Raw genomic sequence first — 15,899 nt, 5'->3', positions numbered from 1 at the left:
TCGGCATTGAAAGTATTTATACCCCTTGTTACAGCCTGAATTCAAAATGAATTAAATAGATTCCCACCCATCTACCCACAATACCCCATAATGACAAAGTGAAATCACGTTTGAAAATGAAATGCATCTCTCATACGTAAGTATTCAACCCCTTGAGTCAATATGTTAGAATCACCTTTGGAAGCCATTATAGCTGTGAGTCTTTCTGGGTAAGTCTGAGCTTTGCGCAAATATAATGCAATCTTAATTCTTCAAGCTCTGTCAATTTGGTTGTTGATCATTGCTAGACAGCCATTTTCAAGTCTTGCATAGATTTTCAAACCGATTTATTAAAAAAAAAAAAAAAATTAGATATAAAATTATATTCTTTAGTACTCTCTTAACTAGGCCATTCAGGAACATTCAATATCTTGGTAAGCAACTCCTGTGTATATTTGACCTGTGTTTTAGGTAATTGTCCTGCTGAAAGGTACATTTATCTCCTAGTGTCTTGGAAAGCAGACTGAACCAGGTTTTCCTTTAGGTGTTTTCATGTGCTTAGCTCTATTCTGTTTCTTTTTATCCTAAACTCGCTAGTCCTCGCTGATGACTAGCATACTCATAACATGATGCAGCCACCACCATACTTGAAAATAAGAAGAGGGGTAGTCATTAACGTGTTGTGTTGGATTTGCTACAAACGCAACACTTTGTATTCGGGACATAAAGTTGATTTCTTTGCCACTTTTTTTTTTTTTTTAATGCTGTACAGGCTTCCTTTTCACTCGGTCATTTAAGTTAGTATTATGGAGTAACAATGTTGATCAATCATCAGTTTTCTATCACAACCATTAAACTCAAGTGTTTTATTGGCCTCATGGTGAAATCCTTGAACGGTTTCCTTTCTGGCAACTGAGTAAGGAAGGATGCCTGTATCTTTGTAGTGACTGGGTGTATTGATACACCATCCAAAGTATTACAACTTCTCCATGCTCAAAGGGATATCCAATGTCTGCTTTTGATTTTAATTTTACCCACCTACCAATAGATACCCTTTGCGAGGCATTTGAAAACCTCCCTGGTCTTTGTGGTGAATGTTTTGAAATTCACTGCTCGGCTCGGGAACCTTTTTATCTGTATGTGTGGGGTACACGAATGAGGTAGTTATTCAAATCATGTTAAGCACTATTATTGCACACAGTGAGTCCATACTATTTATATTATGACTTAAGCAAATTTTTACTCCTGAATTTGTTTAGGCTTGCCCTAACAAAGGGGTTGAATACTTTTTGATTCAAGATGTTTTCCGCTTTCCATTTAATTAATTTGTATAAAGTTCCAAAAAAACTATTCCACTTTGACATTGTGTCACTGGCTTGCATAATGCCGCACAATCGCAATTGAATCCATTTTTAAATTCAGGCTGGAACACAAAGTAGAAAGTCAACGGGGGTGAATACTTTTGGAAGGCACTTGCCGACGATGGCAGTTGACAAGTTCATTTGAAAACACTCCCAAACAATTATGTAATTTTTTACTTTTTCAAGTTATGATCATGTTTACAGATGAATAGATTAATAATTATGGATTATAGTATCGGGCCTGTTAGATGTCATCCTCAACAAGCGTCCAAACTTGTCTTCCAACTTTCGCAACAATGCTCAAAACTGTCTTGGATATGCTGCTGTCATTAATACTTCAAACTGTTGCTCCACAATGCTCCATAAAGCTGTTACTAGGATTAGCTTCACCATTATAATTTAATTATCCCCAGTTTATAAATAATTGTCAACATGCATCCTATAACATCCTTTTAAAGGGAATATTGGCCTGTTTGTTCATTAACTATACATTTCACATAAAGCAAATGGACATGTTATTTCACAAGACAATGTAGGCAGTGTCACAGTTGCTCTCCCCTTGCTGATGTGCATACATGAATCCAAATGCTTTGTATCAAAACACTCACTGTATTATAATAATAAATCATGTGTATATTGTACAATTTTCAGTGTGTTTTTTTTTTCAAGCCTCTCGTTAAACCCATGTTATACCAGGAACAGGACAGATCTGAACCATCTTTGTAAGAGGACCACTAGATGGTCTTGTTGGGTCGTGAACTTGACTTTCTCATAACTGTTTCCAATATCTCCCATGACATTACAGTGAATAGTTAGTCTTGTGGTATGTTGTAACTTTTATAACAACATTTTATAAACCTTCACATTAGTTACTTTGAAGTTGTTTGGTTGATACCTAAATATATTCTCTGAGTAGCAGTATTTGGCTGAAATTTACAGATTTTTGCTGCTTTACAAATGGCTAAGAACTCAGTATTTTATACTCTTAGTATAAGGTTAACACACTTTGTCTGGCTTCAGTATTTTGCAGTTGCAGAACCATCTCATCTTCGCAGATAAATATTTTGTAGCAACTGTGGGCGTGGCTATTTGCTTTGACACTAGTGAGGGAGTAATTTAGAAACCTCTCTTCCTCTTTAGAGTTAAGGTTTGGGGCGGAGCATATTAGAAGTTCCAGTAACTAGTCACCAATTCCCCCTCATCTGGCTGAGACCCCCACCACACAGTCAGTGAACCACACTCAATTCTAGTTTACTACTCCACTTATGTCTGAGGTTCACTGCATGCTGCTCAGTGTGTGATAGCTTCATAAGAACAAGGGAAGTCATTATGACTCTTCATCTGACAGGTGTTTGGCTGCTGCTCATGACACATACTGTGTTGGGTAAGTTGTGTTTTTGTAACTTTTGGTGTGGGTTTAGTTTATTGGGAACTGTTGGCCACAGGAGGCTGCTGAGGGGAGGACGGCTCATAACGGCTGGCGTGAATGGAATGGCATCAAACACATGGAAACCACGGGTTTGATTTATTTGATACCATTGCACTCATTCCTCTCCAGCCATTAACACGAGCCTGTCCTCTCCAATTAAGGTGCCGCCAACCTCCTGTGGTGTTGAACTTTTCCTTCTGCTATTGCACGTTTTGGATTACTTTATTAGGGAGTAGTAGTTTAATGCCTATCAAAACAGCACTTGTTTGGTTTAGTCTTACCAGAGCCCTGTAACTGTTCCAGAATCACTACATTGATCATTATGCAGATGCTTTCTTGACCAGGTTAGGGAGATCCAAACTATGCTGTTAGTACAGAGGGCTTCCCTTATATGATCACCAATTAAAAAAACAATGACTAAGTGGTCAGTGGCAGAGGCGTCACTACAGACAGCCTGGTTCCATTCCAGGCTGTATCACAATCCGCCGTGATTGGGAGTCCCATAAGGCGGTGCACAATTGATCCAGCGTCGTTAGGGTTTGGCTGGGATAGGCCGTCATTGTAAATAAGAATTTGTTCTTAACGGACTTGCCTAGTTAAATAAAGGTAAAATTAAAACGGGGAGCTAACGTATTACCTTCTCTATATGTTGCCTCCTAGTGTTCTGTGATATGGAATTCCTGGAGAGAACGCAGGGTGACTCTATAGAGTTCTACTGTATCTCTGAGTTCAATGCCTCCAAGCCCATTGGGTTCTACCTGAAACGCAAGTGGCTGCAGCCCAACAGAGAGGTCCTGTTCATGTTTACTTACCAAAAGCCTGTGTTTCACCTTGACGTCAAAGAGCGCATCCATGTCACGGGAGACCCGAGTACTCACCGGGTCAACGTGACCCTCAGCCAGCTGAAGGGAACAGACACAGACATCTACTACTGTGAGTTTGTCTTCCCCGATGCCTACAGCTTAGATCAAAAGATTCCAAGCAAGATGGAGTTATTTCTGTACGTCGCCGATGCTGGTGAGTATTCTTTATGGATTCCTCCATCGATTTAATTTATGTTTCTTGCTGCGTGTGGAGTTGTTGACATCATGATGTGTCAAACAGTCACAGCAGCCTGCCAGTTTCCCCCTTTTTTGGTAATGACTCCAGATGCCATAGCTGAGCCACACTGTTCATGTTATGCATCCTGACACTGCTTCCTCCTTAGAATAGCCCCGGCTATAGCAATAGACTCTCCTCTCCCACGCCCGCATAGCCAGTCATACTACTGTTTGTTTCCCATGTGGAGAAGATGCCCCAGACAGCAAGATGGATGTAGGCCTAATAGAGACGTGCGCCGGGGGGTCAGCTGTCCTCCCCTGCCTCGCCCCCTACGGTTCCCCCTCGGCCATGGAAGGGGTATGCCTGAAGAGGCGGTGGGGCCGGGCTCCAGTGGAGGTGCTGTTCCACTCAAAGCGCCTCTTTTCCTCCGCCTCGTTCCCCCCAGAAGAGAGGCTTCACCTGGGCACGGGGCTGGGCGGCCTGGCCTACAACCTCACCCTGCTAAAAATGCAGCCGGAAGAGAGCGCCTTTTACAGCTGTGAGCTGCTGCTCCCCGGCAGGCCCGACAACAGTGCCAGGCTAGGGAGACACGTCTACTTTGTGTCTGTGCAAGGTGGGTCTTTATCTACTTCCCCAGAGTCAGATAAACTCATGGATATTTTTGTCTGAGTCTAGTATGAAGGGGATCTTGGAGGTAGTATCGCGAGACAATACTAGCTAGCGTTAGCGCAATGATTCAAACGGCACACATAAAATGGTATCCACAAGTTCATCTGCCAAAATCCCAAACTATCCCGTTTTTAAACTGTAAATTCATGCCAGAAAATGTACAGTTTATCTGTGTAAGCTGTTTCTATGACGCTGTATTGTTTAACTGTACTAGCCAATTCAGTAACTCAGGTAACAATGATCAAACCGACAATGTTCTGTTAGTAATTCATTTAATGTTCATCATACACAGTATATGAAGGGTTGTCAATGTATTTTTAATTCAGGAAGTGAGTTGACATTCTGTAAAAGGCTTTGAAGTCTGACACCACATATTGGGTTTTATTGTTTGCAGATGTTAGGTGTAGCTGTACGGGTTATGCTCCACTGCTCTATGTCCTTTCTGCTGCTGTGGGGCTGCTACTCATCTTCCTTATGGCCCTGGGAGTGGCTCATTATGTGAGTAGGACTGAAACCTACTTACTATGGACAAAAATATTGACACAGAATATTACTTATAGAAATGGTAGCCACAGTTTTTTGCTGCTTTCATCACGTCATAATTTAAAAAGCATTACAACCTCACATTCTGCAAATTTCTCATACATTTTCTTGAAATCACAAAACCATTCTTTGCTCTGAGTTTATAAAGCCACATTGTAACCTCTATGGTGGTAGACTGGGGAGACATATTGTAATGTTTTTAGTTACTTACTCATTTGGTAGCTACTGTACTCCTCTAGTGACAAATTTGTCAGTACCATAACTGATTTCTGACCGGTAAGACTAGATACCAGTGATTTGTCAAACACATCACATTCAGGAAGGATGCCACTTTGAATCAAAGCAGCCATCCTCTTACTATTCACAGAATTGCACACAGGAAATATACTAGTTTCACAAGTTGTTTTCACCTGCCTTCTCTGATTGGCTTCTGTCCTGTCAGGGTAAGACCCGAGGCGACCGTGTCAAACCGCAGCCCCACCAGGTCTCCATCTACGAGGAGATGGTCGGTGTGCGGCCCCCCAACCGGAATGGAAAAGTGTCCCCCTCTTATCTGGAGGAAAAGGATGCTTCCGCCTATGACACCCCCCCTCTGAGGTCTCGACAGGAAAACCACTATGAGAGGCCTGAAGGGGTACCACTAGTATCTGAAACTGTTGGGAAGATGTGAGGAACGAGGTTGGCCCAATCTCACCAACACTGTTTGACTACTCATTTATAAACTGGAGTCTGAACTACAACTTACATAACTTTCAATTTAGACAACAACATCCATCTTAGCCCACCTAATTTAGTTTGTTGTACTGTAAATGCTGTTGTGGAGTTTTAATCAAGGATGTTTTGTATTTGATGTAAATGCTGGCAGCTGAATGTTGTAGCTTTGCTTTTTTAAAGGAATGGTATTACATTTTTTTTTTTTATAAACAAGAGTGTAATACATGTCTTGATTAGTATTTTGACATGGTACATTTATCCATGCCTCACTGTCCAGTCCACAGGAAACTGTTATTGCCAATCATGGAGATGGGTACCTGCTTCTATAAACCAGTGAGGAGATGGGAGACAGGACTTGCAGCATGATCTAGAAAGGAGTTCTATTTTAGCCCTTGGCAACGCAGACGCTCGTGAGCATTGTAGGTGCAGTAATTGAATAACAGATTACTAAATTTATTTTGCGACATGAGCGGTGTAGTCAAGGTACTAGTCCGACTGCGTTGCATGCGCTACAAAATAAATGTAGAAATCTGTTATTCAATTATTGCACCAAGGAGCATCTGCATTGCCATGGGCTAAAATAGAAGTAAAAAATAAACCTCACTTATAACAAGGGTGTCAAGTGTCAAGTAAAGTAGATTCCTCAGTGGTGCGTCTCAATAGTCTAGTGGCTTTGTGTGGGCGAGTTGTCTAAAAGTTGCTTCCTTATCCGTCTGCATCTAGTTACTAGCTTTCTCTGTCTCTAGAGGTCCACATGAAAAATCAAACCCACAGTGAAGACTACACAAGAAAATCAACAAGACGCTTTTTAACAGCCAAGAAAAATGTCAATTTATTAATATAGTCCGAAAGAAGCGCCATAACTTATGGAAACATGTTTTTTCCGGTGCATGTCATTAACAATTACATTCTATGAGGAGAAAAAATAAAAGCCACAACTTTCTCAGCACAGACATTTCTCCTTAACGTTTTTTTTCTTAAATAAAAAAGGCGGAAGGCAGAGTACCACCTCCCCCCTTACAAAAACCGGACTGCCTTAAGTCATGGGCTTTTTCTCAGTATAACCCACAGTGCTTTAGCAGAAGGATAAGCGCTCATTGGTTAAGGATTACACAGCATGGTGAAGCAATACAAAGTTTTGCCATAAATCTGATGGGGGGGAAGAAAATCTAACATAGCACAACAAAGACACACCCCTACATCAAACCCTGAACCCCAGAGCACGAGTCCCGGGCCCCAAGAGAAAAGCAGGCCTGGACTCTCTCCCTCCCACTTGTGCATAGATCATGAGCCTTTAAAAACCAGCTTCCCCCCCTCCACTTCAAATCTGTCTCCTGAAAACCATCTATTAGACATTGAATACCTGCCACAGGAACAGAGACATAAGAGTAATGCACAATGCTCCTGAATGTTACAGGATGGAACCTCAAAAGAAAATACACAAGTAAAACTAAATCACTGCCTTTTGACAATTAAAACCATTGATCATTTTTGTTTCAATGTAAAGCAATTTCTACATCGATTTTACATGTAAAGCACTCCACATTCTCTCTCAAAAAGTTCATTTTCAGTCATTTATTTGGTAAATATGTAACCGCTACGGATTTTTATTTTCTATTTAAATCCCTACCTTTCAGTGCTTGGAGTTAGATTTCTCAAAGTTAATCTAATTTAAAACTCTCAAATTTAAATAAAAATGGTGGAGTTTGAACTCTGGAAATCCTGGCCTTCCCGAGACAAGAGCCACATCTTTACGAGTGTGCAAGATAGTAAGCAAATTGCGTTGCCTTTTTACAAGGCAAAATTCAAAAAAATCAATACATATGTCTGTCGACATCAAAAAAGAGAAATTAAAAATTGAAATACGACACAACACTGATCAATCCCAGAGTTCTGAAAGTAGCATAAATCTTAATTTTGCAAAGTTGGTTTTATGTTCATATTCATTTGATGGAAGATGGAATTTGTCTTTTTCAACATTTTCATTATAAAATTCCTTTTTCCTCAACTTCAGACAAATGAAATGTTTGTAAACGACAGGTGGCTTTGCAAAAAAAAAAAGAGAAAAGAAAAAGATAGGCACCTCTGAAATGAGTCCTGTAACAAACTCACATCCCACATTATCCCTTTCCATTTCTCCATGAAGTTAACATAGGGATTACTAGTCCTACTACTATCTATGGCCACAATTCTGAGATTGTAAATTTTTTGTTGTCTTTTTTCATTACATTTGTATGTAATCAGAACAAGATGGTGCAATACTCAATGATAATCCTTGTTTTGGATTATTCCACAATAAAAGCCACTATAAGGTAGATAAACATTTTACAGATAAAACAAGTTTTTTCCCCCCATTAAGTCCTTGAGTAAACATTTACACATGAATTATCACCCTCTCCCCTCAGTACTTAGTCTCGTTTGTCTACGATTAGCTGAGTGAGGGGTAGAAGACACTCAGTGCCATGTTAGAAGATAATAACAATGTCTATCAAAATATAGTTGACAAGCAAAAAATAAACTGAATAAAAGAACAGACAACAATGTCAATACACAACATACTGAATGGAACATGACAGCAGTCCTAAGCCTGCCAAGCACACAGTCGTTTGCACACATACATTTGACTTTCAAGCACACAAAATGATTTTTGCACATTTTTTCTTCCAATATTTTTTAATAATTTTTTATATATATTTTTTTTAACTGATGACCTCAAAAAGCTTGGAAGTGTACAAGTCAGACTTTTTTTTTTTTTTTTTTACAAAAAAACTTCACATTACGTTATTGGCGCTCCTTGATTCAAGTATTTGTGTATTTTTGTGTTGATATGTTTAATGATATTTTTCTCTACTGGGAAAGTATGCATTTAAAAAAACAGGAGATTTCAGGTTGGGTTGTTTAGACAAATTCACATACAAGTACTTCAAGGTACTTTACTGTAATATGTTCATAAATCCAGAACGTGCATATCCAACTCCAGGTAGGAAAGACATTACTCATGATCCATCAAGTACCAGTTTAACCCCTAACCCCATTCCATTTCCTTCGTATCACTTATTTGCGGAGGAGAATAAATATTGCTCATCTTCAGTTTGTATTGAACCCAGACCTTTTAAAAGGAACAAAATGTTTCAGGAGGTTGAGATCCAAGGTGTCTATCTGTTGATGTGCTACCTACCACACACCGTACGTACATGTGTGTATATACACATATATATATATATACACACACACACCTATCTATAGTTAAACTGTAGTGAGAGCGCACGGCGTGCCACTCAGTGCTGGTGCAGCAGGGGTTCCCCCCCCCACACCGAGCGGACGTTTGGAGGCCCCCACCCAGCTAATTGGTCTCTCTGAGCTTGGATCAAGGCAGTTACAGAAACAGGCAATAGTGATTTTTGCTAGTGTGCTGCAGGACACCTCACAGAGTCCCAAAAAGGTAGCCTTATCCCATTTTTTTAAATTTTTTTTAAAGAATTTTTGTACCTTTTTGAAATGTGCCCCCTCTCGTTGCCCACCGCAGACGCAGTGAGGCGAGCGACCTGGGCTGATACAGTGGGCCCGAAGCCATCTGGGTCTGTGGAAATATACAGTTGTGGGCCTGCTTTGGGTGGAAACACTAACAAATAGGATAAATACAGCATCCACAAAAAGGCTCCCCAGCCTGCATTCTGGAAGTTAGAGGACTGGAGACATTTCAGCTAGAAGTGCAGCGCTTTAGTTCTAACATATAGATCTTATTGATTTTTGTACTTTTTTATTTTTATTTTTTAGATTTTGTGTCAAACTTCATATTAAAAATGACGTTAAAATTGAATTTCATTTTTGGTTTAAAAAAATATGTACCCGGGATTACCCGTCAAACTGACTGTGCACCGTAGCATACTTGGATCCCGCAAACTCAGTAAAGATTTTATCCTCAACAACGGGGCATTCCCCACTAAAGCAAAGACTGCCTAAATGGCACCCTATGTCCCTATATAATGCACTACCTAGTGAACAGGGTGCCATTTGAGAGACAGCCATATTATCTCAGGAGTCCAGGATGAGGTGTGTTGCCTCCACCCATTTGTTTGATCCCTCCTGCCCCCCTGCCTCCATCACAAAGGTTATCAAAGATACTTCATCCAGAGAGAAGAGCTCTTTCTCCAGATCGTATAACATGGGCTAGTTTTATAGATTATATATTTTTTGGTATTGGCACATAGGATAACATAGGCATCTTACATGCAGAATGGGCCTCTACATTGTAACATAGTTGGGAAGGGAATTCATTACTATTCCATTCCCAAAAAACAATTCTCCAGCCAATACAAGTACTACGGCACAGCTTGCCATTAGTTAGTGTAGAACTTGGCTCTCTTACACTACAGCAAAAGGACATACATACAGAGAGAGCTGCATCTTTTAACGTCGTCTCCTACCCTGAGATCAAGCTGACAGGAGATCAGTCTTCTTCAGCACAGTAAAGAGAGGCCTACTCTACCTCCACTCCAGTGGTACTAACTCCCCATAGAGGGAGGGTGGAAGTTTGGAATACGACAGTGTTGTGGTTTAAACCCAGCTATAAGGACCAGGAGCAGACATGTTCTAAGTGCTGAAGGGTACATACATCAGGAGGTCGTTGGGTCTAGCGCTGTGAGTCGGTGCTCAATCCTTAGGGCAGGATTGGCACGTTGGCTGTAAAGGGCCCGCAGCCTCTAGTCTTTTGCATAGAGACAGAACTGAGTCGCTTTTTATGTCTGGTCAAGGGGAGGGCCGTGGTCTAGGTTGGTTGCTTTGGAGGGGACTGGAGGAGGGTGTAGCGTAGCAGCTGTGTGAGGGGGCAAGGGGACAGCCCTGGCAGAACCCAGGTGGAGCAGATAGGCAGGACACACTCACCCATCTGAGACACCCTATTGGTCTAACTTACACATCTTGAGATACTACCTGGAAGTACTACAGCATACTGTCCAAAACAAAGCAATGATCAATCAATCAGTTAAGATACTAACTAATAATAGACAATCAATGACGGGCTGTAGTATTGATCCTCGTTTGCATCCAATACACAGGATGAACATACAGAGGCACCTCTGACCAAAGTGTTTCTGCATATGAACAGTGAAAAGGGCTAGTTTCAAGCAGCCACCTTGAAAAGACCACTGCATGTAGACAAAAATAAACCAAAAAATACACAACGTCAAATGAAAACTAAATAAAATTCATCAAACACTGGCAAAATTCCAGAAATTTGACTGTCTCTTGACTTCCAGCTAAAGTGATCTTTGTGTGAAAGAAGATTAGGGGAAATGGAGAGGGTTGGTTGAGACAAGGTCGAGTGCTGCTGGCGCGGTCGTTAGCTAGCTAGCTCCGTGCTGATTGGCCAGTCTTGGAGGGAGCGTGGTTTCCTGCCGGGCTGAGGGTGTCCAATGAGAGAGCTTGGTGCAAGCCCAGGAGGAAATGCTGCTGTGGGGGTAGCCTTGCCTAGCGACCGTCGCCATAGGCACCACAGCAGAGAGGCACTCAGTGGACCGTGACCATTGCCCCTCCCCACTCCGACCGACCGTTGGCCGGAGACAGGTAACATTGCATGTCTAGCATCTCCAGACAAGAAAAAGGCTAAACATTTTGGAGTAACAGTGATATTCACTTTGATATAGTTAAAAGGAAATGTCTTTAGAAAAAAAATCATACACGGCAGACTTTTTTTGTTGTCAGATAAAAGTAGATTTCCATTTTTTTTTCTCTCTTCATCCTGCTACCATTTCAAAGTTCATACAAGTCCTTGGACCAAAGAGGAACAAACAAATGTCAGAAGTTATTTCCAAGTATAGATACAGTACAAAAAGAACAAGTTCTTTTTTTTGTCTTTTTTCAGTTTTCAAAGTTGCTGCTCCATTTTTCTGATTTACTGGTTTGCAAGTTGAAGCGTTTAGCTCTCTTTATAAGTGCTATGATAAAACCCTTTGAAATGGACAAAAGGTTAGTCTCTCTTTTACATTTTTTGTACAGTACCAATTACAAGGAACACTCGTAGTAGATCTACTGCATTAGGAGAAACCCCTCTTATTTGGTATTGTGCCCCTCCAGTGACTCCCCCATCTGGATTCAGTCTGTTCGGTGTGGCTGTGGCAACGCGGAGAGGAAGGGCTTTCTGATGGTGCTTTCATGTAACCCAGTTCAATGTGTACGTATATGAGGAGTTTCAGGGCTGCAGGGACCGTTTCTGAATGCACAGTTATAATAGTAACACCATCCTCGCTCCTCTCCGCAAGAGTTTTTCTTAGGGGGTGGGGTCAAGGGGGCGACCTGGTGGGAATCAAAAATGAGAAAAGGTAACGTTTCTGTAGTTCTTAAGTTCTTTGCTTTGATCAACAACGACAACAAAAATCAAGAACAAAAAATGTAAAGAAACCAGCTCCTGTTTTGACTTGAGTGTGGACGGAAGAAGGGTCTGTGGCGTATATATTGCACAATGTAACTGTCACATCAAGTTGAAGCGTTTTTTTGTTGTCGTTTCCAGAAATTGGTGGACCATAATGGGGACGAGAGGGTCAACAACGGAATCGACTAATAATGTTAATTGACAAGAAGCACCTGTAAGTCCCATTAGGTGAGTATAGCTGAAGTCGTAGTTCTTCTGAGCAGTGGTAATCTGAACTCCCAGACGTGAATGATTAGGTTCCATCAGACATATACTCAAGCACACATAAAACAGACGCAGCTAGGTCGGTCAATGTGTAATAATCTCTGTTTATGTTGCGATAGATATTATAAAAACGCGCCTGGATATACAAAAAGAACAAAAAACAGCAGTGTAAATCCCTTTAAGAACAAATGAACGACCAAAAAAACGGAAAAGGTTTTAACTGATGATTGGTTGGGTCAGTGTTGACAGGCCTCATACTGCCGAGTGACTTGGGGGGGGGTCGTATTCATTAGTGCACACGTGGCAAAACGTTTTGCAACAGCATGCGAAAACAAGCTTTTCTTATTGGACAAAGTTCAGGTAGTCCCTCAGTTTCGGTCCGCTTGCTTCCATTTCGTTCCTTGTGAATACGACCTTGGTACAATTTTTCTTCAGTTTCAAAACAATGAAAAAGGCTTGAGATTGAAGGAGGACCTGGGCCGCAGTAGAGCACTTAAGGCTAATATTAGTGCTTGGAAACAAAACAACATAATTAAAAGGTCTTTGAACCACATCATTGGCCACGGGCATGCTGGGAATGGTATTTTTTAAAATCAATTTGGAGCTTCGTGGGCAAAGGAAAGATTCAAAATGGCAGCTTTTTCGATTGCTTCTCCTTAACACTTCACACAGAATGTGCGATATTCATGGAAACTTAAAAACACTTAATGGTTCTCGCTTCATTGAGTCTTTTCGACATTACATTTTTGTTTGCTTCCAACATTTATCAAATACTAAAAACAAAATCCCCTTTTAAAAAGACAACTAAAAAGAAGAAAACGTAAAAACCGAAGGGTGTAGGGGTCAGCAGTCTTGTGTCGTCGCCCCCAGCCTTCCGGTACACGATTCACAGTTCCGTTGATACTGATTATCGCCACATGATTTGCTTGGTTTTGCTCCTGTTCATTGTCATTTTTTTGTGTATTTCTGTATTTATTATTCATATTTTTCCACTGTCTGTTCCAGCGTTGAAACATCCATCCTCATGGTTGGTTCGTTAGTGTGTTGTCCTACATGGACTCTCCACTCAGCAAGTCGCCTGGCAACAGCGTGTTGATGGGGTTGGGGCTCCCGATGACGCCACGACTGTCATCGCCACTAGGGGGCCCCCACAGGCTGGAGTACTGGGGCACGCCCCCCCACAGGAGGTCTCCGCCTCCGCCCGTCTTGGCTCCTCCCCCCAGGCCCCCACCACCGCTGCTCCAGTGATGGCCAATAGCGTGCTGCTGCGAACCTCCGCCTCCTCCCATGCGCGTCTGATTGGTGCCGGGGTTGGGCTGCCAGCTGGTGGTGGGCGGGAGCTGCTGCTGGCCTTGTGCAAAGTAGCGGTTCACCTCCTCCTCCCCGGCAAACTCCGCCAGGATGGTGGTGTTCCCCAGCACACACCTAAGAGGACAGCTGTCAGTTATACATCCCATACTTACAAGTGTTACAGTATCAACATGCATTTTCTTATACCTGGTGAAGTACAGTACAAGTATTTCCTTATAGGCTTTGACAATTTGTCAGTGAGATGTATATAGCCTAGAAGTTGAGACGATATTTTGTCTTTTGTTTTAGGTCAGACGGAGATAATCACTAGCCTAAACAGCATAGAGTATGGGTGAAAGAAAACCCACTCCAAATCTTAGTATTTTTTTCATTAGTCCACACAGTCCCACAATGCTTTTTCATGTCAGCAGTGAAGTTTAAGATATTGGAGTTTCAAGAAGAAAATGAGTCACCGGCCACATCATCATGGCGACGCATGCTTTTTTCCCTTCAAGTATGGGAGTCTTACATGTGCAGGGACTTCTGGGCCTTGGCAGCCTCCTCCTTGGAGCTATATCGCACCACAGCGTTTCCCTGGGTCAGGAAGAGGTGGAATGTGATGAGGGGGCCGTGCTGCATGCACAGCGTCCGCAGGGTGGAGCCGTCTATCTGGGGGGTGAGGTTCCTCAGTACCAGCCAGCTACTGGTCCTGTTGGAGCTGTCTGTGCTCCAGGTGGTGCCCTCTGAGAGAAACAGAGAGGGGAACATGATCAGTCAATATTCAGGTCCACACAAAATATATATCAATCATTTTTGGTCAATAACTTGTCTTCTATTAAATGACAACATATATGTATGCATGTACATGATAAGTTGTCCATTGTTTGTCTATGCATGTTCTTTTCTTAAAAACAACATATTTGCATCGTCTCATGTAAGCACTTTTACTACTATCACCTCAGTGTGACCTTAGGACCCATGCCACAATAAGGTCACACAGTTTAGGTTCTCTTTGAAGCCATGACAACAGTCCTTTAAGTCTTCTCTAGTAAGCTGCAAGACTTCAGTTTGACAAGGGCCTCTAACCACAGCAGGGTGTGTATTGCTCCACCTTACTACAGCGAGTGACGAGGGGAGAGGAGCTCAAAACAAAACATGGGGGAGTATCACACTCTACAACGACCACACCTAGGAACATTACACGCCTATGTGGTGTCTTACGCTATGCTTCTTTATGTAAATGTGTCAAAAACATTATGTTAGGATAGGATGTTGACAAAGCACAAAGTAGGGTCAGCTCAGATCTACAGTCAATGGTTTTCAATGAGCATCAAGTCATGAATTGACTTTAAAAATCAATCTCAAAATGACTAACTGATTTTCCTCTACTAGGTATATTACCAGGTTTAAGTCTTTCCAGTGTTATTACAGAGGAACTCCCGCGGTCTATAATTCAGGCTGAGGAGTTGTACTGTGGCATCTCACCTGAGGTGTACGAGCTGCTCCAGCCTTGGGCCAGGCCCAGGGAGTTTCCTCCCCAGGTGGAGGAGGGCTTGGCGGGGTTGGTGAGGCCCGGAGGGGGTCTTGAAGGGGCTGTGTTGTTACGGGGCCCCTGGGGGACCTTCCACAGCTCGTGGGATAGAGAGGCCTGGGAGGGGTGGGAGATGGGCCCCGGGGACCAGGTGGACTTCATGTCAGATAGTTTACCTGAGCGAGAGAGAGAGAGAGCGAGAGAGCAAAGAGGGGGACCTATGAGATACTGTTATAGAGATGGAAACCCTCTATGGAAGCCTATGTTCTGTGACAGATTCTTCGAAATCTAACTTTGGGCAGATGCAAAGTTTTAAAAAGAAGCCCCACATAAACACTTGTTCATTAACAAGAAACCTCAATCTTGACTTCATGGGTTTATATGAGTCATAATGGAGATGGCATTGAGGACTACAGGAAACATGAACGTAAAAACAGAATGCCGATCACTCAGACATTTAAAGGGGGACATTTTTCAAGTATTCATAGCAATTCTCAGTGGGTTGCTTAAAGGTAACAAAAATGTCATGTCAACACATACTTATGAATAGGGGTCTAGGGCCACAACATTCAAAGCATTTCTTGATTTAAACACTCAAACTTTTCATTCCATGAGGAATACAATGCAATCACATCGTGGAGCACTTGATACACCGGCACTGGGTAGTTGGTAGTAGGATTAAATTAGGCAAAGGAAGGACCTATCTAC

General features: G+C 42.0%; 2 protein-coding genes across 9 annotated transcripts in view; one reads left to right on the top strand and one right to left on the bottom strand.

Annotated features, from left to right (window-relative positions):
• The first annotated feature begins 2,507 nt into the window (after positions 1 to 2,507).
• Positions 2,508 to 6,384, top strand: LOC115178918 (uncharacterized). 3 transcript variants are annotated; one of them, XM_029740357.1, is made up of 5 exons: positions 2,508 to 2,724; positions 3,430 to 3,786; positions 4,058 to 4,423; positions 4,874 to 4,977; positions 5,465 to 6,384. In XM_029740357.1, exons 1-5 carry the CDS (start codon positions 2,670 to 2,672, stop codon positions 5,690 to 5,692), a joined length of 1,110 nt encoding a protein of 369 aa, XP_029596217.1. In that variant the 5' UTR covers positions 2,508 to 2,669; the 3' UTR covers positions 5,693 to 6,384. The 3 variants fall into 3 exon arrangements, with proteins under 3 accessions (XP_029596217.1, XP_029596219.1, XP_029596218.1); XM_029740359.1 differs by having other exon boundaries at positions 2,510 to 2,724; positions 4,256 to 4,423; XM_029740358.1 differs by having other exon boundaries at positions 2,510 to 2,724; positions 4,061 to 4,423.
• A 2,166-nt stretch (positions 6,385 to 8,550) lies between these two features.
• LOC115178916 (trinucleotide repeat-containing gene 6C protein) overlaps positions 8,551 to 15,899 on the bottom strand; it is a 65,695-nt gene continuing 58,346 nt past the window's right edge. For all 6 annotated transcript variants that reach the window (XM_029740349.1, XM_029740348.1, XM_029740350.1 and 3 more), the window contains 3 exons: positions 15,146 to 15,367; positions 14,190 to 14,403; positions 8,551 to 13,795 (listed from right to left, as the gene is read on the bottom strand). In XM_029740349.1, coding sequence (XP_029596209.1) covers positions 13,420 to 13,795; positions 14,190 to 14,403; positions 15,146 to 15,367 — 812 coding nt within the window. In that variant the 3' untranslated portion in view covers positions 8,551 to 13,419. The remainder of the gene's footprint in view (positions 13,796 to 14,189; positions 14,404 to 15,145; positions 15,368 to 15,899) is intronic.

This window comes from Salmo trutta, chromosome 38 (genome assembly GCF_901001165.1).
Source record: "Salmo trutta chromosome 38, fSalTru1.1, whole genome shotgun sequence".
Taxonomy (NCBI): Eukaryota; Metazoa; Chordata; class Actinopteri; order Salmoniformes; family Salmonidae; genus Salmo; species Salmo trutta.
Note: the sequence above shows the minus strand (reverse complement) of the source record. Positions and strands in the feature narration are given on the sequence as shown.

Excerpts from the sequence above, each read along its gene's own strand:
- LOC115178918 (XM_029740357.1), top strand. The coding sequence starts at position 2,670 with ATGACTCTTCATCTGACAGGTGTTTGGCTGCTGCTCATGACACATACT. Across the intron at positions 2,725-3,429 it reads CATGACACATACTGTGTTGG|TGTTCTGTGATATGGAATTC; the intron begins GTAAGTTGTGTT and ends GTTGCCTCCTAG. Across the intron at positions 3,787-4,057 it reads TCTGTACGTCGCCGATGCTG|AAGATGCCCCAGACAGCAAG; the intron begins GTGAGTATTCTT and ends TCCCATGTGGAG.